The 25,629-nt window shown below is 42.8% G+C and overlaps 3 protein-coding genes across 4 annotated transcripts in view; 2 read left to right on the top strand and 1 right to left on the bottom strand.

Annotated features, from left to right (window-relative positions):
* Positions 1-6: 6 nt before the first annotated feature.
* On the top strand, positions 7-5,974 carry RPL4 (ribosomal protein L4). The gene is made up of 10 exons (XM_080396979.1): positions 7-138; positions 1,584-1,755; positions 2,615-2,721; positions 3,163-3,301; positions 3,836-3,960; positions 4,353-4,482; positions 4,909-5,065; positions 5,229-5,312; positions 5,541-5,661; positions 5,753-5,974. Exons 1-10 carry the CDS (start codon positions 136-138, stop codon positions 5,891-5,893), a joined length of 1,179 nt encoding a protein of 392 aa, XP_080253105.1. The 5' UTR covers positions 7-135; the 3' UTR covers positions 5,894-5,974.
* A 130-nt stretch (positions 5,975-6,104) lies between these two features.
* Positions 6,105-8,101, top strand: SNAPC5 (small nuclear RNA activating complex polypeptide 5). Of its 2 annotated transcripts, none has more exons than XM_080396997.1 (3): positions 6,105-6,338; positions 6,950-7,036; positions 7,607-8,101. In XM_080396997.1, the coding sequence occupies exons 1-3, from the start codon at positions 6,249-6,251 to the stop codon at positions 7,715-7,717; spliced, it is 288 nt and encodes a 95-aa protein (XP_080253123.1). In that variant the 5' UTR covers positions 6,105-6,248; the 3' UTR covers positions 7,718-8,101. The 2 variants fall into 2 exon arrangements, with proteins under 2 accessions (XP_080253123.1, XP_080253122.1); XM_080396996.1 differs by lacking the exon at positions 7,607-8,101 and adding an exon at positions 7,280-7,600.
* A 2,287-nt stretch (positions 8,102-10,388) lies between these two features.
* Positions 10,389-25,629, bottom strand: part of MAP2K1 (mitogen-activated protein kinase kinase 1) — a 40,412-nt gene continuing 25,171 nt past the window's right edge. The window contains exons 6-11 of the mRNA XM_080396978.1: positions 18,674-18,798; positions 15,596-15,803; positions 15,039-15,103; positions 13,313-13,374; positions 12,274-12,319; positions 10,389-11,309 (exon numbers count right to left, since the gene is read on the bottom strand). Coding sequence (XP_080253104.1) covers positions 11,196-11,309; positions 12,274-12,319; positions 13,313-13,374; positions 15,039-15,103; positions 15,596-15,803; positions 18,674-18,798 — 620 coding nt within the window. The 3' untranslated portion in view covers positions 10,389-11,195. The remainder of the gene's footprint in view (positions 11,310-12,273; positions 12,320-13,312; positions 13,375-15,038; positions 15,104-15,595; positions 15,804-18,673; positions 18,799-25,629) is intronic.

The raw sequence follows: 25,629 nt of genomic DNA, 5'->3' as shown, positions 1-25,629 counted from the left end.
GCCAGCGCGGCAGAAGGCGGCGGGCAGGGTGCGGAAGGACATCGCTCATCTGAGGCGAGAGGCACGAGTCCTTCCTCTTCCGGTCGGGGCTGCGGGGGGACGGGCGGCAGCACGAGAGGCTCCGCCGCCGCCACCATGGTGAGGCGCGGGCCGCGGGAGCGCGGCGGGCCGGGGGGGCTGGGGCTGGGGCCGGGCCGGGCCGGGTGGCGGGTCGGGGCTGGTGGGAGGCAGGCCGTGCCGGCGGGCAGAGCCGTGGCGCGGGCAGCCCGAGGGCTGGGGGCGTGGGGCGGCCGGCCGGCCGCCATTTTGGAGCCGTCAGCGCTGGGCCTGCCGCGTGGAGCGGTGTGGGGAGGCCGGGCCGGCCGGCGGGCTGGAGAGGGGCCGGGGCGGGCCGCGGCGGGGGTCGCGGCCGAGAGCTCGGCTCGGGACGTTAGAAGTCACGCTGTCCTCGGGCAGCGTGGGACGTGGGGCCCGCGTCACCTCCTGGCAGGGCTTTTTTATTTTGCTCACGTGTTTCTCTAAAGCAAAGCCAAACAGATGCTTTGCACCCATGTAGAGTGAAAAAGAGTGATTTCTGTAAAACCCCTTCTGTTTATTTTAACCTTTTTTTGTTGTTCCGAAACAGGCTTTTAGAGGCCTTGGTCTGGAACCAGGTCGCAAATGAACAACGTATCTTACCAGTACAACTGAGGTTTTGATATGGGTCCTTCACCCTGATCAAGTTTTTTTCTTGCGTTGGGGTCTCCACACTAACTGCAGCAGTCGGTGCCTTGCTAGTAACCAGTATTGGATACACAGATAGTACTTTGCTGTTAGGTGGTTAGTTCTGAGTCGTGTAGTATTTTTAATACCTCTAAAATGGATTGTGGATGGGAAGGGGAAGGAAGATGCTTTGCCTGTGCTATTGCCACGAGTTATTAATAACAAATACAGTATAATGCTAAAAGATTATTTTTTAAAGGGTGTTGGTCGTACCAGCAGGCGATTATTGGACATCTCTTCAGCTTTTGGAAGGGAAGCTGGTACTGCTAGCAGTTAAATTTTTCATCTCAAATTTTGAGGCATCAGGGATTGTTCAGAGTGCCCAGACTTTACAATCTTACAAACTTCAGTCTGATGCTAAGTTTGGTTGCTTGTAGTCTATATTGGAGAAGTCGCTGCAGCGTTTCAAATGTTAAACACAATCTAAATAACAAGCTTTTGGTGAACTGGATAAACACAGGTGGATTTTATATAGGCTCTTTAAATGGTAGAAGGGAAGTAATTTAGAAGGTGTTTCTAAAGAGCCCAGAGTTTCACTTCTAGGTTAGTTTTGCTCAAATGACTTGGAAATCGATTGAATTTCGAACCTCAGGTACAGTTTTCTGAATGTGGATTGTGCTGTGGAGTACGATTTTTAAGTGAAAATTATTGCTATGATGATGTAATTTGCGTCTTATCCAGTGTTCAGTGACAGTTGCCTGCTGTCAGCATGCTGGCACTGTTGAACTGAAGACCCCTTCATTCTGAGCAATATTTGATGAAACTGAGTGCTAACAATTGACCTTACTTGTGCTTCAGAGCTGGGTTTTTTTCTTTTTCAGGCTTGCGCTCGACCGTTGATATCAGTCTACTCTGAGAAGGGGGAAGCATCAGGCAAAAATGTCACCTTGCCTGCTGTGTTCAAGGCTCCCATTCGCCCCGATGTTGTGAACTTCGTTCACACCAATTTGCGCAAGAACAACCGGCAGCCCTATGCTGTCAGTGAACTTGCAGGTATGGCTAGACCACAAAATGAAGAGAAATGCTTGTGTTAACCTTTGACTTTAATGTAGGCGAGCTAAAATTGAAACTAATTTAGAACTGAAATAAGAGAAGCTCTGTTCAGTGGGGTTCTGTATAGAAGGAGAGGCAACTCTTCTGGTTATTCGATCTCATTTAAAATTGTATGAAATTTTTGTAATATTCTGGGGAACAGCATGGTGATGTAAGTTCTTGATGCATCTGGGCTTTTATCTGAAATGTTGTTACCAGGAGTGCTGTGGTGCCTAGCTCCTTGAGTGGAATCTACATTCTTTGCAAGAAGAACAGAAAATGTCTGAAAGCATTGATCAGGCGCAAAACTGTGATGAAAAATAGTGCTTTATAATCCCTGCTCCGGGTTGACCACATGGCACTTTGCTGAGGCATTTGCCAAGAAGAAACCTGTGCAAATGGGCATAAATAAAAAGAGTTGCTTCAAAAGCTTGCAGGTGCAGAGAGCTTTTGCTTCCCAATAAATTTGTGCTAGGAACATGCATTATCAAGTTTGTTTCTGATGGTGTTTCACGTAAACATTTTAGCTTACTAGGGACAGCAGTGCCACTTTGGACCTCCAAATTGAGAATCAAGCTTAGAAGTTCATGTGTTAATGTACTTGATTCTACCAAAACACATCTTTAATGTGGTAAGAGTTAGTTTACCCCTGATCAGGATTAGTTTTGCTGAAATGATGAGATTCCACTTCATTGGTCCGTGTTTTTGAAACACATGATAACAGTGGAAGTTCTGATGGGTGTTCTTGAACTCGGTGTATCTGTGACTTTGGGAAAATTGCAGCGATGTCGCTATGTGAGTTAAAATGTTTCTGTTCCAGGTCATCAGACCAGTGCCGAATCTTGGGGTACTGGGAGAGCTGTTGCTCGTATTCCTCGAGTACGAGGTGGTGGAACTCACCGCTCTGGCCAGGGTGCCTTTGGAAATGTATCCTTTCATAGCTGCTGCTTGCATTGGGTGCACTGAACTCATCGAGCAGAAAAATTATTTTTTAAGTATGTAAATGTGAAATGGAATCTTCTACTTGAGGTAATGGCTACCTGCAGGGATCTAGACCACCAGGCTTGAGAAATTTGTAATGTGATTAGAACCTTCTGAATGCAAATTCAGACTTGCTTTAATGAACAGCAGCTGTCACTGATTTCCCCCACATGCTGCAAGAGCGGTGGATACCTTGAATCTCATGTGATATGCATATTGTCTTGCCATGATGTCGTAATTTGCGTCCTACTCTGTGCTCAGTGACAGTTGCCTGCTGTCAGCGTACTGGTACAGATGGTTGACGAACAGTTAATGCTGAGCAAGGACTAAAGAGTCTCACTAGAAAAAGAAGCTTCAGAAAGGTTGTTCTTAACTGTAGATACATAGATGTGTCGTGGAGGCCGCATGTTTGCCCCAACCAAGACTTGGCGACGCTGGCACCGTAGAGTGAACACGACTCAAAAGCGTTACGCCATCTGTTCTGCTCTGGCAGCCTCTGCTCTTCCGGCACTGGTCATGTCTAAAGGTGAGAATTCTGTCTCTGGAAATGTTTGCTGGTGGTTCTGCGTTGCCTGGGCAGTACCAGTCACTATGTGATTACTCAAAACATTTCTCGTGGATAACTAAATTCTTTTTAGAGGCAGTCTGTTCCTGGGTGGCAGGGTATTACTGTTACACACAGCTCGGGAAGGTAGCGGTTATGCGATGTGGGAAGTTAGGTGATGCTGGGGCGCTTTTGTGTGTGTTGCTGATGTGAATCTTGTCAGTGCAGTTTATGGAAAGGAATTGAATTTTGAATTGCACAGCAGTTCGGCTTGATTTCTGTTCATGGAAGCCAAAGGTTTGCTTAATATATACTTGGGTACGTAAAGTGCTGTCAGAGGCAGACCCATGAGTCCACTAAAATGTCACTGCTGCAGTTACTAGGCCTGAATATTAGATCATTAATTTCCACCGTTTATTGTTTTGTATCATTTGTGACTATGCAAGACAATAACCCTGAGAAATGCGTACACCCGAGATCGGTGGGTAACTTGGTGTCTTGTAAAATCCTTGCTAGGCCACCGCATTGAGGAGATTCCAGAACTCCCTCTGGTCGTTGAGGACAAAGTTGAGAGTTACAAGAAAACCAAGGAAGCTGTTCTCCTTCTTAAGAAGCTTAAAGCTTGGAATGACATCAAAAAGGTGAGTTGATGGGGATGTTATTCAAAGCAAAACCTGGGTGATTCGACTCTGCCTTGTCACAGTAGGAACTCCAAATAGTGTGTGTTTTGATGCTGCCAGAAATGCCTTGGTAACAAAACTACTAGAAACTGTAAAAAAAAGAAGAGTTTAAGCAAAGTAAATTTCTTACTACACTGCTTTACTCTGTCTGTAATGGTCTTCATTTTGGTGTTAGTGTAACATTAATTGCATGTTTGTTTGTTTTTTTTTAACTGTAAAGAATGATGAACTTCTCACTGGTCCGTGTTTCAGATACGTAGTGATGATTGTGAAGTTCTGACTAAGGCAGTTTTACTGTGTCTTACTGGTGGGATTTGGGCTATTTTGAATATTCACCATCCATTTTTATACAGGTTTATGCCTCCCAGCGTATGCGGGCCGGAAAGGGTAAAATGAGGAATCGCCGTCGGATCCAGCGCCGGGGGCCCTGCATCATCTACAATGAGGACAATGGTATCATTAGAGCCTTCCGGAATATCCCAGGTAATTTTAACCTGGGACACGCTTGCTTTTGGGTTGGGAGACTGCCTAGAATGATGAGATTCCACTTCACTGGTCCGTGTTTCTGAAACACATGATTTTGTGGAAGTTCTGACTTGCTGAAGTAGCTAATATGTTCTAAGAATGTGTTCTGGTGATATGGAGAGTGTTTATGGCAAATGTTACAGCCGTTGCTGACCCAAAACTGCATTTGGAGCAGTTAAAAATGAGGCTGTCAAGTTTGTTGCTGGTAAAAGGCTGATGATTATTTTTAAAATGAAATAATTTTTCATACATAGGTGTAACTAATGTCAAAGCTAAGAAGTACACTTAAACAGACAGGGGCTTTCTCGTGTGTTTATTGCTTAGGTTTGCATTCCTTTATTTTAATCCCAAACTAAAGGGATTGGTTTGCCTGTTTTCCTACAGGAATCACTCTTCTCAATGTGAACAAGCTGAACCTGCTGAGACTTGCTCCCGGGGGCCACGTTGGACGTTTCTGCATTTGGACGGAAAGTGCCTTCCGCAAGCTGGATGATCTGTACGGCACCTGGCGCAAAGCCGCTACGCTGAAGAGCGACTATAAGTAAGCTCGGATAGCATGGGCGTGGTGGGGCTGTCACGGGCTCTTCCGTTGGGAGGCAGAATATTAGTGAGATGAATACGAGTACTTCTTCCTGAATTCCAGTTTTCATTGAGCAAGCCGTATTTTTATCACCCAACTTAACGCTTTGGACGTTGTTTCGCAGCCTGCCGATGCACAAGATGACCAATACAGACATTGGGAGAATCATGAGAAGCCAAGAAATCCAGAAGGCACTGCGTGCTCCAAAGTAAGAATTCTTACTTGAGGAATGTGAAGTGCTGTGCCCCTTTAGTAACTGCCACGCCTGAGGCTTTGTAGTGAGCTTGGCAATCTCTGCGCTGGGACGTCGGGTAGAGCTGGGGTTTCTTTAATTTCTGGGTTTAAATAGTAAGAGATTACGGTGCTCCAAACTTCAGGGAAAATGTAGCAGAACATGAATTGTGAAATAAGATGGTGACACCTGTTTTCTTCTCAGGAAAAAGATTCGCCGTAGAGTCCTGAAGAAGAACCCACTGAAGAACCTGAGAATCATGATCAAGTTGAACCCATACGCCAAAACAATGCGACGCAACACCATCCTGCGCCATGCGCAGAATGTGAGTGAGCGTGGAAGCCGGGGCAGCCGAAATAGGGTTTGGTGCTTCAGATTATGCGCTGATGATCTTTTTGTCTTCTTTTATTTTTTAGCATAAACTTAAGGAGGAGAAGAAAGCCAAGGCCAAGCTTGCAGCCAAGGCCCCAGCCGAGCCCAGGGCGAAGACCCCAGCCAAGGCAGCCAAGCCTGCCAAGGCAGCCAAGCCGGCGGCCAAGGCCAAGGCTGAAGCGTGAACCCTGCGCGGTGCGCGCCCGTTGGGGCTGGGAGCGCGGTACCGCGGGTTTGCAGCCAATAAATGCTGTTGGAGCAGGGAACCGCCGTCTTGTGCGTTCTTCCCGGCGCGGCCCTGCGTTTTCGAGCCGGTTTTCAAGTGGAAACCGAAGAGCAGGGCGGGGCCGGGCTGCCCGGGGCGCCGCTGGGGCCGGAGCGGGGCCGTGACGCCAAGCGGCCACGTGGGGGCAGCCGCTGCCCGGACACGTGCAAATGGCGGCGGCGTGACGGCGGGCGGGGGCGGGCGGTCCGCCCTGCCGCAGGGGGCGCTGCCGCCGCCCGGTGCGGTACCCGCGGCGTGGCGGGGCGCGGCGCAGGATGCTGAGCCGCCTGCAGGAGCTGCGCAAGGAGGAGGAGACGCTGCTGCGGGTGAAGGCGGCGCTGCGCGACCAGCTCACCCGCCTCAAGGTCCGCGGGCACCGGCCGGGGCGGGGGCCCAACGCGGGGCGGGGGCGGCCGGGCCCGGCGCGGCGGGAGGCGGGGAGGGGGGGGCGCGGGCTGCGGCGGGGCCGCGCCTGCCTGTTGGCCGGGGCCTAAGGCGCGGTGCGGGTACCGCCTCCGCGAGCACCGGCGGCGCGGGGGGTCCGCCACCCCTCCAGGCGCTTAGAAACCGCGCGGCTGCGGCGCTTAGCGGCTTGGCTTAGTGGCGGCCTTGGCAGAGCCGGGTTAACGGGTGGGCTCCGTGGTCCCAAAGGTCTGTTCCAGCCTCGGTGACTGCGCCCAGCACCGGCGCTGTGAGCCAGCGGCTGCCGCGCTCGGGGGGGCCGTGCCTGCTGCTGAACCCCCGTGGCTTTTCACCTCGGCAAAATACACGCGAAGCTACACTCAGCTGGGGTGTCCCGGTAAACGCGGCTGGTGCGGGGTCATCACCGTCCTGCCGTGTATTGAAGCTGGAAAGTGGTGAAACGCGATTTAAAAGCTTTCTGTTATTAAAAAAAAAATATTTTTTAAATATGTAGTACTTGAAATACAATGTCCAAGAAATAAATGCAAAGGCTTCTGCGTTCCCTTGTTGGCAGGTGGAAGAGCTGGCGCTGCAGTCCATGATGAGGTCCGGGGAGGAGAGCGTAGCAGCCTCTTCGTCTGCTGCGGAGGAGACACAAACGGTAAGAGCAGCCCTTGCCGGGGGAAGGCAAGGCACTGGCCTGCCCTGTGCTGGGGAGAGCCAGCGCTGTGAGCAGCTGCAGGTGCTGCTGTGGGTGGTTTGCATTTAGAGTTCTTCACACTGACTGTCTTTATGCTGCTTGTGAACTGAAAAGCTCAGCTGCAAAACCTGTCTGGTTTGGTGCTGGTTTATGTTTCAAGGCTTTTGCCTTTTCCCTTTCCTGAAAGCAGCCTGTTGTTTCCAGGGAGGTGGAGAAAAGCCTCCTTTCTGCTGGCGTAGCTTCAGTTTGCCGCTCATTAAGTGTTGTGCTGATACTCTTCAACTGTTTAAACCAACCAATGGTGGAGGCACAGATTCCATCTGAACTTACAAAATGTACGGTCAGCCTGAACTAGGCGAAGCTCTTCTGTGAACCGGTGCTTGTCAGTGTGATGGGCTCTTGCAGTCAGCAGTTCTAGCAATGAGGTTCTAAACGACCCTGTGACTGTGCAGTTTTAATAGCAATTTGAGAAGCATTCAGTATCGCTGCTCGTTTTGATAATCTGCAAGATAAACTTTTTTATTGCAACAGACTCTTGGGCAGATGGACAATGAGGCTGCTATCAATCAAACTGAATTACACCTAAGTCTTAAACATCATGAAGAGGAGGAGGAGGAAGAGGAGGAGGAATCAGATTCTTGAGAGAAGGTTTTTAATACAGACTCAGGAATTTCTTCATCAACTGTAAAATCACTAACGGATTTTTGTTTTGTCCGGTGTACGAACAGTGTGATCTGCCAGGCTCTTGGAGCCGAGGGAGGTTACTCTTGAGCACATGAATGTCACAAGCTTGGCACATCTTGGCTTACATGTTAAAAGAAGGAAAATTTGCTGCGCAAATATGTAGCATATAATCTGTTCCACATTTACAATCTAATGTAGCTTACCAAGTCTTTTATATGTGGATGGGAGAAGTTGTTTATCAAGTCCGACTAATTTAACATGTATGCTAAAAGCAATAATTTGTCTGTTCTTATTTGCTGATGCTGACAAATAAAACCAGGCCGTGGAGGCTGGTTTCTTGAATCAATGATTATATTATAACCTCATTTGCCTGAACTGGGAATTTTAAGATACACGGTGAGAAAAGATGTGTCCAGGATTGTCTCCAGGCATTCAGCTGCTCTGTTCTCTGTTACATGGAAGACTGGACTCGTGATGGAGAGGTAGGTGTTCCTACACTGGGAGAAGCAGGTCCTGCACTGTCAAGCCAACTGTGATTGCAGTAATGAGGTGGCCTCTCTTCCTACCTACTGGTGCTCTTTACTCTCAGCCTGACTGTAGTAGTGAAGGGTTTTCTACTTTTGCTCTTTCCCTCAAGTTCTGTGTTACTTGTAATACAGAACTAATATTTTTAAATCAGTGTTATTTTCTTTTTTCCTCAAAGTAATTTCAGAAATCTACCTTCTGCTTTGAAATTATCGTCAAAGAGGACTGTTGGTAGCTTAGGAACTTAGCTATAAAATGGAAAGTGATGTGAAGTCTCCTCTGTGATTTCTTCAATGGTTAGGTGATGAGCTAGTGCTCCTCTTGCCGACAGAGAATACCTTCTTTCATCTCATAGAGTACAGACACCATGTGGTGCAGGGGGTTATTTTATCAGTTCTTAAAGACTTTAAAAAAAAAAAAAAGCACAGAAACCTACACTGTTAAGCCAATAAAAAGCAAACAATAAAAGTAATATTCTAACTCAGCCACTTTGTCAGCTGCCTTACTAGTATCTAAAGGTGCTGTTGCTGTCTCTGGCATCACTCAGAGAAAATAAAAGCAAACTTCAGAAGAGTGTTAGTATTCCAAGAACAGGAAAGGAATGTTGAAAAGCATCAGGTATGCTGGGTGTGATCAGACTTGGATTCAACTTGCAGTGAGCACCTGCCATTGTCTGAGGAGAGATTGTTTATTTGGCTCAGATCCGGTTTGCAGCGATAGAAACTGAATGTAGCTTGATCCTGTACTAAAGACTAATTGTTCTTTGACAATCCTGCATGTCTTAACAAAGGAGCTTAGAGCATGAGTGCAAAAGATGTAGCAAAGCTTTCACAAGACTGACAGGGAGTAAAAAAACCCTCCAAAAGTCCAAGGTGAAAATGTTACAGCTTCAAGCATCAAATAATTCTTTGACAGCATGTGTGCGAAGAGCTGGTTTGGAAGGAGCTCAGCAGCCACACTCTCCATCCTTCACACGTTTCAGCTCCAAAGGCTAAATTTGACTGTCGAAAAACATTACTTGTCCCTAGCAGGGTCCAGAGTAGTTTTCAAGGCTATACCTCCTGCTGCCTTCTGTGAATGAGTCTTTTGGATTAAAACAGACCAGTTCTATTGCACATTGGAATAAAGTACTTTTCCTGGTGTCCTACTATGTATAACTGCGTAACAGCGCTTTGCAGTGTTCCAGTTAACTGCCCTCTGTGTAACAGACCAGTAAAATGGGAGTTAAATCTCTGAAAGCGTATTTTTCACACACTGCATATTTCTTTGACAGAGTAGTTAGAAGTACTGGTGTAGTTCTTTTGTGTGTTAGTGTAATTCACATATAAAACCCAGGACAGATTTTAAATCAAGCACCGTACAGCTGTGTCACTACTACCACCAGTCACATTCAAGTGAGGAGGAGTTGAAGCAAACCTTGGATGTGTCAATGAGTCATTTCCTCTGTTGATGGGCTGAGGGCTACTCTATCCCTCTCCACTACTTGATACTGTAAGGCCAAGTGGAAGTTCACATCCAGACTGATGGGGATTCCTTTTAGGAAAGAACTTCAGCCATTTCCTTGTCTGAAACATCCTTTCAAGGAGCTGAACTTTTTATAGAGCTGCTCAGCAAGGCTGTTACGGCAGCAGGGCATTGTGCTGAGGACACAGCTGCGCCTGCCTCTCGCCGGTCCGTTGCTCATAGCTGTTGCTGTACTTGCTGCTGACAGAAGACAGTCTTCTGAAAAAAAATAAGCTGAAGAAATGAGCGCAGTACAAACACTCGTGGTTAATGTGACAGGAAAGGCCTGTCACACCCCACGTGGGGGTTCCAGCACCACACTGAGCATCAAGTGCTGCTGTACCAGAGGACAGAACCTCTGTGGTCTGGCTTCCCTCTGACAGCCCACAGACACCCACTACGCCAGGTATGAACACAGTGAATGGCGACTGCCTCAAGCCCCATCTCACACTGTCATTTTACACACACAATCTTGTACCTCTGGGAAAGGGGGATGTTGCACGGCTGTGGAAAAAGACAGAAAGAGGGTGTGTAATGCAGCAATGACTCCGGACTAAGGCTTTGGTGAAGTTTTCCAGTTCTAAAAAAAAGCTTCGGCAAGTTACATGATAATATATTTATTAAGAGAACCCATTGCTAAACATCTGAGAGAATAAAACAATAGAGAATCTTCATACACTTTAGACACCAAACACAGTTGTCATGAAACTTTAGGTTAAAAGAAAGCAAACTGCCTGGATCTTTGTCTTGATTCCGTAGGACACTTCCAAGAACTAACTTTTAAAAATCAATTAGAAAGACATACATCACTAAATCCAAGTATGATGATATGTTTTAAAAATAAATATAGAAATATGAACAAGTCTACAATTAGAATATTGCCCTGTACATTCCAAGAAATGCAGAGCTCTTGTCTTCTTTACTTAGAAAGAGAGATCTCTAACAACAGCAAAACTGGAACCATTTAGGCCTAACTTTCAGATACAGTTTGGCAGCAGCAGAAGCATGCTCGACAGATACAGTTTTAGAGCATCCCTAACCCTTTCTGCGTAGGAGATCAGGTAAGCATGATTGAAGTACCAACGATTTACAAAGAATCTCGATAAAGTTCAAACAAGCTGGGGGTAAACACCCCCAGTGATATTTTCATTAAGAAAGAATATCCATAATCACTTAAAATCAGCAAGCACTGTAACTTAAACATCTTACATTTTTGGTCAGTAAACGTAGGTAATCCAATACAATACCAATTAGTTTATGACAAAATTTTAAACCATTTGGCACATGCTATAAAGACATTCTTCCTTAAGAGGTGAAATACATGTTTGAACAGGTACAAGCTGAGGAAATAGGACCAAAATAGCATTGTTGTTAACAGATGTACAGTGCAGGATTTGCTCTTCCATATTCAGACTCCAGCAGCATGCGTGGGTGTACTCGGTTGGTTAAGGCCTATGGTTGAACAAAGCCACCCCGCAAAATCCACCTCCTCCGCTTCAGATCTCTTAATGAAAGCGTGAATCTGAGCAGAGGAGAACAACAGTATTAGTCAAGCACTCAATCTGTTAAATAATTATGTTGAAGAACATGAAATACAGTAAGTCCAGTTCACTTTCGGTATTCAAGCCAGCTATAACATCTGGCAAACCACAGGAAGTGCCCAGTAGAGCTTTTCTGCAGGATTCCAGCAATAACATAACGTAACAGCATAAGAAATGTACACATCGCAAAGTATTCCAGAGGAATACTGCCTACACAGTGCCTATTGCAGAATACTCGCACCGCAGTATGCGATAAGGATGTGACTCAGCCACTTAAGATAATAGTCTGGAAAATGTTTGCCTGTGCACAGAAAGGCTTTTTGTCATACAAGTCTGATTGCATTTTGCACCCATATTGTACAGCAGGATCAGGGCAGGGCAAACTTGATTTTCTGCAGTAAAACTTAAGCCTTAGCATTACACTTAAGGCTGTGAAAAGATCCACTGAAACAGATAAGGTCATTTCATGCAGAAAAGATGCAGGATTTGTTTGTGTCTAGTAGTTCTAAAGATTTTGCAAGACAAAGCTGATGAGAAAAAGGCAAATAGCATTTCACAATGGATAATAAAAATGTATTTAACTAGTCCATAAGGTATGGCGAATTTTCTTCTTCCATCCTCCTAAAAGTACTAATCTATGTACTTTATTATTGGCTAATAAACTCAAGAAAGAATTATTTTGCTAATTAATTTAACAGCATTAGGTCATATACTCACTGTAATTACCAAATGGCAGACTCCAACCCACCGCTTTTCATCTCCTTGACAGTCCCTGTTCTAGGAGTGTGTGGAAGCCTGCAGCCCCTCCTCAAACGGTTTGAGCTGCTTGTGTCAATGACCACAAATGACACCAGGCCATATGCTCTGATCCTGATCTCAGGTCAGCTGAGGAACCCACCCTGCATGCAAGAGTGCTCTTAGTTCAAGTTACAAGCTTTCACTTACCATCAGCTGCTTCAAATCAGCTCTCTCAGCAGGATTTTTAATTAAACTGGGAAAACAGAAAGTGTTACACAAGTTACACACTATTATCTTTCAAAGTTGTCTCATGCTGGTGTACTGCTCTGTCCTGAAGCAGCTACCACTCTAGATAAAAGCATCAGGTAACATAGTGCCTCGCACACACGGATCGGGGTCCATAAGCAGTCCCCCTCTGTAGGTTTCACAGGTATTGCTAGAGGTATGAAATCCTGAGTTGTCCAGTACTGGTTGGTGGGGCAGGAAGGAAGGTCTACAACAAACTGCAGAGATCAAATTCCTATTTAAACAACAACTCAACCATATGAACTACTTTACTCCTCAAGTTTCTTTTACTCAAGTCTTCTCAAGCTCAGTATCAAGCACAGATATCGCGTAACTGTTATTCCTTTTGGAAACAGTAAATACACATACATAGCTTTTAATATATAAACTAACTTTTCAAACTGCAATGAACCTCCTCCCTCAGCACTGGATAAACTGGTTCAGTGCTGGTACCACTGAAGTACAACTGGAAAAGTAAACAGATGGGAGAACGACTGCTGTGATAAAGATGTTAGTTCAGGGAAGGACTGGGAAAGAAAACACATCTGGATCCTGTAAGACTTCTGCATCATATGGAACAGTCGCTGCAAAGGTTAACCTTAGAAGTAAGGATTCTGCTTTAGAAATGTGCTGTATGATCAGGGTCCCCAAGTACTACAGGGCCTTCAATACTGAGAAAGTACTCCAAATTGCACAGAAGCAGACATTGCATCTTAAAAAAAGCAGAACATCTCTCAGCTTTGGGATTCTCTTTGGATGTATATGCTGTCAAGCTGGTGCCTGTAAAATGAGCTTTAGTCACATCAACAGTCACAGAAAGAGGATTATGCTAATTGAAATGACTTTCCATTTGCCATGGCCTACAAGCAGGGACTCCCACTGATTGATATTGATAAAGTAATGCAGCAGGGCTGATCCCAAATGTGACCCTTCACAACTTAGCCATAGAGAAAATACTCACCATTTGTTAACAAAATCTTGAAATTCAGAGCCAAACACACCATTGGGCAGTTTTGGAGGTGGCTAAAAATAAATTAAAAAAAAAAAAAAAAACAAAAAGCACACAGCAGTCATTCAGCATAACTAATACATGATGATGCACAACCTACCCAGAGATCTACCAATAATATGTCCTACATCTGGGTAAAGCTGCAAAGCCCTACGCTACCCAGGCCGCCTTTTAAAGCTGAGCTCTGAAACAGAAGTCAGGCAGGCTTCAGCCTCCATACTTACGAATAAAGGACATGCTGTCACAGGATTTATAAAAGATGCTGAGTTTATTACTGACTAATTTGGGTTATTGGTCTCACAGCTGGTGGAGTTTAGGTGTTTCAGTAACAAATCAGACCAGAGCTAGTTTCTATGGTGGGGTGGTTTTTGTTGGGTTTTGTATTTGGTGGGGTTTTTTCCATAAACACACCTGAATGGGGTTAACAGCCTTGAGCTGTCATTAAAGAAGGCTCAGAGCAGCTGGCAGTGATTAGCACTGTTATTCTCTTTGCTACTAATCTCAGGTTTGGGATAGGGAAGATGCCCTGCACATCATTAGCTTCATAATCCTTTTGATCTAAATATGCTGTCCCAGGGAATGAGTCTGTTCAGGTTCTGAATTGAAAAATAATTCTGATGAAGACAGGAAAGATACTGTGTAGAACTGCGTATTACTGTCTTCTGCTCCATGACATTTGCTATATGGTCAAGAGTTAACTTTTCATGCTTACACCATGGGTCCTGCAAGCACTTACACACCGGTTACTTGTATGTACAGAGTTGAGATGTGGCCTGCTTTCCGTTACCCCTGCGGTACAGGCTTTCTTGGATGCAGCAGTTCATGCTGAATATCGCTTGCCCTACAGTAAAGGCTGCAGAAGATAATCGTGCCAAATTCTCAACTATCACAGCTTTTCATCTTAAACTGCTCCCCTCAGGGACGCTCCAAACACAGGACCATAGTATTTTAAGTAATCCAATGCTAACTCTATTAAATATATATTAAAACAGGTTTGTAATGCGAGAGGAGAATTGTGCAAGGAAATGAAGCAATTTATCAGTATATGTACAGTAGCATAAGCAACATTAGTCTTTGCAGTGACCTGCACACCAACTGTGCTTTTTAACTAGGTGCATCAGACTTTATAATTCATTCACCTGGAACAATGTTATCCAGCTGTTACAAACCACAGCTAACATGAGCATGCTTCCCCCTGCCCCCCCAAAGGACAGAAGCAGTGAAGTCACATCAATTTCAGTAGCACTTGTGAAAATACTGGAAACAGACTGGTATTTTAGAATTGATAGTCTTTGTTAACTAGCCTTGCAGCTTAACTATTTGAAAAATACAGTATTATCACTTAGGTTGTTCATAAGACTAAAACAAGTTAAATAAATAAAAAAGTTTTGTATATGCTTGACCATACTGTTTGCTATTGAGTTGCCTAACAGGTTGCATGATCCAGGCTGGAAAAATGCATATAAACCTACTTAAATGACGCAGAACAATGAACTAGATTTTTCCTGGATATAATTTAAAATCAAGCCAACACAAATAACAAGGATGTCTCTCTCACACTGCAGCAATAAAAAGATCAGAAGACCTGGCTTATCCTAACACTAACCCCATAGCCCCTCAATTCTGGGATACTTAAAAATATACAATTGTATTAGTACAAGTGCAAATCGCCAATTACCTCATTGACGATGTAATCAAGAAGTTCAAAGATTGCCATTGGGGGTCTGCTGTCTGGTCCATAGGCTAAGAAGAAATTGTAGAAGTGAAAAAATACAGCGTTACTCTCCTTCCATGGTAGGGGTGTTTTAAGAAGCTAAGTCAGATACTCACTCTATTCCTACATGGCATCCAGTAAATTTACAGGGGGAAAAAGGAACAGCAACAGGGAAAGACTTTAATGCAAGAAGACATCATTTCCAGGTCTGATCCAAACCATAACCTTCACTAGGAATCATCCTACTGTACTTTGATCAGCACTGCATCTTAAGAGACATGAACCATTACAATAGACTGGGATCTTAATGGTGCTCACAAACACTCAGTTATTAACTAAAGGATCTCTGGTCCTTGACCGTCAGGTACCTCCTCATAGTGAGACAGAGCCAGGTGCCCAATACAATCCTGATTATTTTTTTTCTTTTTTAAAGTTTAAAGCCACACTGCAGACCAGTACTGGGTAAGGAAGACCTTTAACCTGACAAAGGAGGGTACTGGAAAAGAGTTGTTGTAACTTACAGCTCACTGGTCGACCAGGAGTTCTTTGCCTGGGCGAGGTCTCTGTAACTGGAGAATCTCCCTCCACTGGGCAGCCAAACATTAACTCAAGCTCCTTCGAGTCAGGAGGAGGAATCGGGTATCTGCCAATAGCCATTTCTACCAGTGACAACCCCATACTCCATATATCCGATTGCACTGAATAATGAGTTCCCTGTAGTCTTTCCGGCTACAAAATAATAATATAAAACAAATGGGAGGAGAGACAGTATTGTAACAAGAAAGCAAAAGACTGCATTCTGCAACAGCCTGGATAAAATGAAGGATGAAACCCCAAATTGTTAGCGTAACATTCCAGTGACTTATTGATCTTTTTCTTTAAAATATATCATCTGGAGTTCCAAAAGTTCCACAAACACTGCATACCACCACTGCAAATTACTTTGAGACTTTTTAAAACTGATGCTATTATGTTGATGTTTTATTTCTTTAGCATAATATCTAAATGTTACAACTATTAATGATGGGATAATTAAAAAGCAAAAAAGCAAAACTAGTATGGGCAACTAAAGATTCACCTGGTTTCTCTGAGAAGCTGTTCTTGGTTTTCTGCTGTGGGAAGGAGAGGGAAAGTAACTTTATTGATTTTATATGGGTCTAAAAGTGACCCAGTACTCTAGTAATAATCTTGTGGTTTGTGACACTTTCCAGCCAATACCGTTCGCATAGCTCCCTATAGCAGAAATGCATCGATGCAAGGACTATTATACGCATGCATACTGCCATTTTAGATCCATAAACAAGTAATTTCTAAACAAACTGTTGAGCTCTATAATCCAGCAAAATAATAATGAAACATAACATACAAACTGAATGATAAAGCATTATGTAGGGCACAGACCTTTCCTGGAGGTATAATTATTGAAAAATATATGTACCAGATAGGAAGATAAACATGTGTTCTGCCAGCTTAATCGCTTGCACATTCTGGCCTGACAAACAAAAAGGCAACAGGCTTAAATTTTTTTCTCAGGAAAAAAAAACAAAACTGAAAAGGAACAAACAAATTTTAGATAGATAATAAGCACATGCTGATGTAAGTATCACTAAAACTTATGCAGGTAAGAGACAGCTAGAAGTATATTCTGTATTCTCTTTAGGAGACTTGAACACTGGAAAGATATTCAGGTACGGGATTTTTTTTTTTTTGGTCAACTGAACCATGATTAAACCATATGTGGATATTCCAATCACATTGTTCCACAGATACTCAGTTTTGGTCAACACAACCATTTTCTGTTTCTGCTTAAAATATAACACATAAGATTAGTCCTTAACTAACTCCTTTGGCTTAGTTTTTGCTCTTGCTTTATCAGTCCTACACTGAGTACTGAATGGTTTCTGCAATACATTTTTTAATACATCAATCTACATCATCCTTGAATCTGTTCTAAGACTTCTCAAAGAAAACACTAACTTTGCTTTTCTGTTCTCTTTTAAAAGATCAATCTCGTATTTTACCAAAATGATGGAGATTCTTGCCAAACTATATGTGTACACGTATGTAATTTGAAACGTGCAGAACGTAAGAATACAGCATTACTGTAAAGCCTCTTCCCTCTGCCATAATGGGTGATAGTGTTGTTACATTAATTTTTTAACAATTACCGAGATTATATTTGAGCTTTCTTCAGTGTCCCACCTCAGCTAGTTCCAAAGCCATCTGGATAAACTACACAATTGCTGAACAATGGATAAAGATACCCAAAACCAAAGACACACAATACATTTTCATAAATATAAGTGTAAAGGAAGAAGTGAGTGGATGAGAAAAAGCAGAACACACACACAGAGTACTAGTTACACAAAAATAATTTAAATCTAGAAAACATGTTCAAGTTAAATGTTGATTGTACACACCTTCAGATGGTAGAACAGGATGTTGTTCGGCACGTAACAATCCTATAGCTGTTATTTGAAAAAAAATGCTAAGGGACATACTACAAGAACAGGTATTTGAGACACTATCAAAAAGAATAAAGTCTCCATCGTGGCTTGGTCTGTGACATATGATGACAGAGAGCAAAACTAAATCTCAGTCTGTAAAAACAATGAATTGAAGAAAATGGAAGGTAGAAAGCACTTTGCTCTCATTCCTTCTACTAGAAGAAAAAGGGAAAGCCAGCTGGATGTCAAGGGCCTAAAAGAGATGGAGCTGTGATTTTTTTGCTAATTAACAGCAGCCCCTAGATGTATGTGGGAACATAAGCCACAGTTTTACTTCAAGTATCTCACCAATATTAAATGACAAAGAGAAGAGATGTTGAAATGCAGGTCCCATGCTGAGCAGAAGCAGCATTATTATGCTTTTCTCCTTTAAGTTTAAGCCCACAGGGTTTCAATCAGAGCAGAACCTCTGAACACTCTGATCGCACGAGTTAATTGGCTGTATGCTGAACAAGGCGTGCAGTTTAGAATAAGAGACCTGTTATTTCCATTAACTCTGACTTTCACATAACGCGTAGTTCATCTGAGGAGCAAGTTTCAAGGTATTCCTCCTATACAGGAATAAAGAACACCCTGTAAACAGCCTCAGATTAGCTGCTGTGGCCTTGTCCACACTAGCCACTCCCATGCTTTCTCTTCTTGCTGCAGCTGTGTTGGATCCCAGGGAGAGACACAACAGGTTCGCTAGTGAGGCAGCAGCTTGCCTACGTAAGTGACTGCAGCAAAATGCTGAAGTGGAAGGAGAACCACACTTCACAAGGAAAGCAAGCTAAAAATACTTGGCTTTTTTGCAGACACATGTACACAAACCCCAAATGCATTAACCGATTTGATTCTGCAGCGTAGACACAACTGCATCTCTCTTGTAATGTTATAAAATTATGTTTTATACACGTTGCTCATCTTTTCTTTCAACGGTTCCTTACCCCCACGCACAATCTGATATGATACTGGAATATTCCTGGAATGCCGGAAGCACTTGACTATGACAGCAGTAGTAACGGCAATAGTTGGTTTCTTGTTTGATTACTGGAAATGTGATAACTCTACCATAATGTATAGTAAACTCAAAGCTATAAAATCTGTACTTACAGACATGTAGGAGCGTGTGCCAACAAACGAGTTTGCCATAGAATCTATCAGTTGTCCACTGACACCAAAATCACAAAGCTTGATTTCACCTCTAGAGTTTACCAAAATGTTAGATGGTTTAACATCTGGAAAAAAATGAATGGATGATATATATTTATAATAGATAAAATGGGAAGTTTGACAATGAAAGTAACATGAAAGGTGAGAATTACCATGTGCCTCCCTTTGTTTCCCTTCTAACTACGGCACAATTCTATCCCTTCTCTGGGAATACTCAGAGAAGAGATTTGGTTCCCTACCCAGGTCCATTTCCCAGGCTGTCTATTTAACTACAGATAAATAAAAATAAATTTATTAAAAGTGCAAAAAGCCTGTTAGTTTTAAGTTTTGATTTCATCCTGTTTCTTGGCTTTCAAATATTATGGTTTGGGCATCTACACCCTCTTTGCAGTGACTAACATTTGAGATAAATCTGAAAGCGTATGTCAGCATAACTCTTCTTTAATGATGTTCTTTTGCCTAGAAATGATCAGTAAAGAGGCCCTACACATTTATTTTTAAAAGGTCAATGAACTACAGCAGCCACATAATCAGCCCTAACTTAGTCTTCATATATATATACACAAAGCATAAATCATCCTTTAGCAAAACATTGAGTGTGTTCTTGCTGTCCTGGGTTTTGCTTGTTTGCCTTTTTTTGGGGTTGTTGGGGTTTGGGAGGTTTTTTGGGGGGTGGGGGCAGTGAGTGATCTTGGTTTTGTTTGTATGTTGTTGTTGTTTAAAGCTCTGAAAAAATAATCTTATTGAAATTCTGCAGTTAATATACTTTGAGATTTTTTATCTGTGATAGAACCCCCTCATGATTTTGAATTCATCACTTTTTCTAAATGGAAATTTAAGAAGGGTCACTGGTAGCTAAGCAACTAATAACAGCTCTTTGTGAATGCAAAGGTACAGAGAACAGTTGTTTCGTATTTCTTTTATAGCTGGAAGAAGTTTGGGGTTCTTTTAAATACAGCTTGTGGCTTAGCTGGTCATTACCAATGCATTATTGAGATAAGTAATCAACAGCTCACATTTGCAAATTAATGCTACAGAAAAAAGGATACTATAAATCGGTTTTGAAGAAAGGTCAGTTCAGCCTATTAGAATTTCACTTTAGACTCTGCTGTTTGAGAGCAGAGCCAGAAGTCTGTAGCCTGTAGCGTATTTTCATTTGCTTTTTAGTTTTTAATACTTCATTTCAGCAGCTGAGGAACTGACCTTAGTTTGTGATGTCAACAGGATGTCCCTGGAAAGATGATACTAATGTGACTCCTCATCGCTGGAAAAAGATCTCCATGCAGAAAGCTATGCCTCACTGAACAAGACCCGTGGAGATTGGAAACAAAGACAAAACTGTATTTCAGGTGTTCCTCCCCCAGCCCCCTTTTAAAGAACAAAACAAAGCTGGACTGAAGTTACCTACTTTTGGAAACTGCAGCTGCATTTTCTGGTTCCTGACATCACCTTTCTAGGTAACTGAAACTGCCCAGGCACACTGGAAACAGGGTTTTTTGTGATTATACAAGGTTCATATACAAGGTCTTCGAGTCTACAGCTTGTCCACTTCGCTTGGAGCAATCATCAGCCCACAGAAAATCCACACAGTGATCTAACACAAACGACTCCCTGGCCCTTAACGCTGAAGAATTCATGCCTGCGTACATCTTTTACCACAAAGAAAATCCTAGCTGCTTTTGCAAGCGGAATCTCACGGAGGGGTAAGAATATGGGCACATATTTTACACATACCCTTAACTGCCCATCCCTAGGAAAGTAACTGGCTTACAAACACTGCTCTGCTCAACAGACTTCCCTCCTGTGCGAATAGCAGAGGTACTGGGCAGTCTGTGGAGCTGTTTACTAGGCAGGAAACAGAACGTTACGTACTGGTTAACTCAAAATCGGTCCTCAGTGAAGGGATGTTTTGGAGGCCTTCTGAGCATGCAGCTGGACCTTCTGCAAGTTTTGACTACTTGTCGAGACTTCATGACAAGTACAGTTCACAACAAAAAGGAAGAATCCAGTCCAGAAGTTTGATTTCCCAGTTTAAAATCTTAGCGGGGGGGGGGGGGGGGGGGAACCAAAACCAGAAAACAAGCAGATGGTGCAGTGAAGCAGTCAGCAGGGATTAGAGATTCCCAGCTACACAGGAACCTGCGCCTGAAGTTCTGTGTAAAAGCAAGGTGGAAAGAATGAGGTTTGCAAAACACACTGGAAGCACTGCACAGCCTGAACAAATTATTAGATACGGCCTCTAGATTTGTACTGCTTATCTATGCACATCTACTAGTTCTCAATTGAGAACAAAGACATAAATCTTTGCTTATCTCTACAGCTCATGAATACTTCATGTTCATAATTAAATGGCAAAAAAATAAGGTTAGCATTCCACTGTCAGTGAACCAAACGACATTTCTCTTTACAAGCATCTTACGTACTCTAGAATCCACCTGGTCTTTTGAAGATTTAACTTTTACCTTCAGTGTTTCTACAGCTGATAATCCCACACTGTACCTTTCTTACAATAGCACAGCAAATCATGACTCCTTACTGGGGTTTTATATAAACTTGCCTTTCCCTCTCCATTTTCATTTTCCTCTCAAGGTGCCCACTGCAATCAGAGCGTGATGTTTAGAAGGCTGCTGTCTTTCCACCCCTCTAAATGTAGCACATTATGCAACTCCAGAGTGTCTGAGCACTTCAGCAGTTCCTCTGGAAACCAGGGATTTTTATTACCAAATGGAATAGGGATGCCAAGGCATCCTTCAAAACGTATGCTGTAACTTGCAAGAAACTGACAGGTCTAGAAAGGAAAACCAAGCATGCCAGGTAAGTATTTAAGTTTTAAGTAAAGTGAAAGGACATTTCATGTATCATCCCAGACAACCCAGAAACACGAGCAGTGTAATTCTAGAGAAGTCCTTAGCCGGTCCAGAGGGATGGATACATGACCCTAAAAAGGGAGCTAATTAATACAAAGAAGTTCCCAGGATTTACAGGGATCTCTGTAATCTCTCTAAGAGGCACGCCTCCTCTGCTGAGCCCTGCTCGCCCCCACAGGCACTAACCTAGCTCATTCTGAAAGAAAGGTGGCCCTGGACTTCTTCGTAACACCAACAGGAAGAATTTCTTTTTGTACAAAAGTTACTGGGTAGCCAGACACTTGAGAACATATTTGTCTTGCAGCACATTATCGGAATCTTCCAACCAATTTCAATTCCCCTAAACCAGGATCTCCTAAGAATACTCCAGGAATTAACACACTAGGACAGACCACTGACAGCATCCCTGCTGCAGGGTACCTCCTGCCCTGGAGTTGCAGGCTGCAGCTGGAATTCAGAAACCTTACGAAGCACCTCCTGTGCGAGACAAGGATTTCCAGAGGAAATCCCACTCCAGACTGTGCACAAAACCAACTAAAATCATGTTCTGATTAACTTCGAGGAGTTTTATTCAACCAGAGACAAAATACAGCAAAAAAGTTTGTGTCTTAACTTGCAGGACTATACTTTATAATTAGTTACAGGACATTTCTTTCCTTATTTAGTGCCTTCTGGTATTAACCACAAAGGTAAATAGGACCAAAGTAGCAGCATTTTCAATGACTTTCCCTGATACAAATATCTTTCACAGAATATGTAAAAGTATCTACCACAGTCATGCTCCTTGCCCCTTCCTTTTCTATGCTTGCTTTGTATCCCACCAGTTTGTTTTCCAGAAGTTTTGCAGTTTCCATCATGTCTTTTCTGGGAGGACCAAAACAAAGCGTGGCGGTCCAGACGAGCTAATGGTCTGTAAAACCACCGTATTTTCCATTCCTTCCTTAACAAGCCCTAATGACTTCTTCCTTGAGCTGTCCAATGACAAGTAATGACATCAACTACACCAACATACAGAACTTCACAACTCTCTATTCAAAGAGGATACTCAATCTCTGATCTTAAAAAAATAGTACTTTGATGAAGTTGCATAGCCTAAGAAAATTAGGTTGTCTTAAACTGCTCTGCGTGCACTTAGCCTATTGAACAGTTCATTGCAACACTAAGAGCTAGAGAAACAAAGCATTACCTGAAGCTCCTGACAACTTGATTTAAACTGATTTTTCTTCCCCAGGTTTATATACAGTGCAACAAAAGCAGCGACACAAACACTTCAGTTAAAATCTACATTAATGGGTGAGACTAGTCCAGGAACCAAAAACCAAGATGGGTACCTATGTGTTTCAAAGTAGGGATCCCACACACAGATTCCTGCCCCTGCGCAAGTCTTATATTTTGTAGCATTACATTGCATCAAAAAAAAATAATCCCCAACCAAAAATATTGAGAATGGTGTGTTTATTTACTGGGTAGGCAACACAGCTGTTTTCATGCTAAACAGTTCCTTTTTTAAATAAAAGCATATAAACTCAACATTTTGCATCTTACTGTTAGAAGATGTTTTACAGCACCATACTTCTACTTTTCCTGGTAATCTCAAAGGCCAGGTCAGTATTACAAGCTTGCTGGTATTGCCGTATCACACACAAGTAACAAAATACAGTAATGGAATAAATTCCTCCCTGAAAATGAGTTACCACGAGCCTTGCTCTCTTTACATCCGAGAAATTTTTTTGGCCTTATGTTGCTATGCACTTATGTTTAGTGAGGACATAATTCATTTTTAAGTCTCCCACACTCAACACAACACAACCCCAAAAAACCTTTATTAAACCAAGCTCACCAACTGCACACATTTTTCCCCAGCAACAGGATGAGGGGGAACAAAGAGTACATGTTAGATGTTGGTCACACTATGTCAGTGCAGTGCTAGATAATCACTGAGGGCAAACTATAGGGGCTAAATAAAGTAAACCACAGAAATCTGATTATTATAGCTGTGTCACCACAGTGACGCTGACCCGGTTATACCAGGACAAATGTGCTTGTACTAGTACTATTTATTTCAGCTGGGATTCAAGAAAGAGACAGTCTGGAAAAGCGTTGACTTTGCCAAAAAAAGCTTCACTTACACTACAAGGGTTTTCCTAGTGTAACATACTGCTGTTCTTGTACTACAGACCTGGCTCCATTTTGGCTTCACTAGGCAGCATCCTTAACCCAAGGCCACCTGACTCCAAGAGTTTTTAACACATCAGAAATTTTAAAAAAGCCTAAGGAAAGTAAAATTATAGCACAGGAAGCTTCTCTGCTATTTGGTATCTACAATGGTATTCTTGTATTTTGAAGCCACATTTAACGTGCAGACGTGCATTATCTAAGCATGTTCTGACAATGCTAAACCCTACTGACACCATTTCACTCTACATACTTTTCATGTATTACATTTTTTCCACTTGCCAATCCGTCCTTAATCATGAGTACCACACAACAGTACAGCCAGTAAACAGCTGAGCATCAGCCAACCTCCAGGAGAGAGCTGCACACAGCAGGAGAGCATCTCGCTCAAATCTGATGTGCGGGAAGCTGAATCACTGCCCTCCTCAAACATAAGTTGCAACAGTCTAGTGTGACAGCTTACACATGAGGTCCAGCCTACATATGGGAGGTCTATGATTAATGCACAAAGGGCAACCTGTAACACAGAAGCCAGCAAATTCGGCTCCATGTGTCAAGAGACATAAATGTTGTTCTGACTGGTTTTCCTTTTAGCTGCTAGCACCAGCCATGACCAATTTCCAAAATGTCATTTTAGCTCCCACTTTATCAGACATCACACATTTCAATGTCAGCTTCTGCAAAAAGTATAAAGGTCACGTATTCCTGATGTTGTCAGAGCATAGAGCATGAAAGCTGAGCTGAAAAAATGAGAATCACAATTTTTACATGAAACTACACGCTGCAGGACACTTTCAATCCAGTAACATTGGAAGCAACATAGAAGAGGAACCTTTGTTGGTCCATGCAGTTAAAGTATAATCTCTGATGTTGCAAATACTGTGAGTTAAGCTGCACCTAAACAAGATCAGGAGAGCTTTATTTTGAATTTATCAGATTTACACGCTGTAAAACTGGAAAAAAAATTGCTGTCTCAGCAGCCAGCTGAATAACAACGCAAAAATGCCAAGTGACCAACATGGGAACAAACCACTGCTATGGCTGAATTGAGAACTACAGAATACAACAGTAACTCTTCCAGTACGCCCTAAACCAATATTACCTCCTTTCCTAAGAGTCTCCTTTATGCAAAGACAAATGACTTCACAACTACCACCAGATATCTTCACAGCCTACTCCAGCCTCCTTTCTCTGGAAAAGAGCTATATTTGATGGTTTAAAAAAAATAAAACAGGATAGAAACGTGTAATAAATACAGTCTACTTCACTCTAAGGTGATCCTACAACAGATTGTATAAGCTACGATTGCCAATTACTCTTTTTGGTCTGGCCAACAGATGTAAACTCAGACACATATTAGTGTCTGATGAAGATATTTTTATCATATGAAGATTGATCTCATATGGTACAAAACTCACCGAACAGTTGGCATGGTTTATACACATTGCACGATCACCACAATGAATAGTGCCACTCAAACAGAAACCATGAAACTCTCCGTCTCCAGCCTTCAACTTACACTCATGTCAGGAATAATATAACTTATTACTTTACCATATCAAGTGTCATCTTTGTTTGATGGAACATGCAACAAATTAATGAAAGCTGGATTTTAAAAAGGATGACTAAGCTGAAAATAAGGCAGTGCATTTATTTTACGGTAAAGTAACTAAAGACTGCAGGAGTATAGCAGCAACACTCATTTTACATAGCTTCAGCATGTTTTTAAAATCATTTAAGTATAAAAAGAGATACAATTCTGCATGACAGATGTCTATAAATAGCATGTCAATGTAAGACAGCTGGTAGAAAGACTGACTTTCTTTTAAAAGTTTTAATGGCAATAGTAAGTGT

Source organism: Falco punctatus (genome assembly GCF_963210335.1).
Source record: "Falco punctatus genome assembly, chromosome: 7".
NCBI classification, from domain to species: Eukaryota; Metazoa; Chordata; class Aves; order Falconiformes; family Falconidae; genus Falco; species Falco punctatus.
The sequence above is the reverse complement of the archived record's forward strand: the minus strand, read 5'-3'. Positions and strand labels throughout refer to the sequence as shown.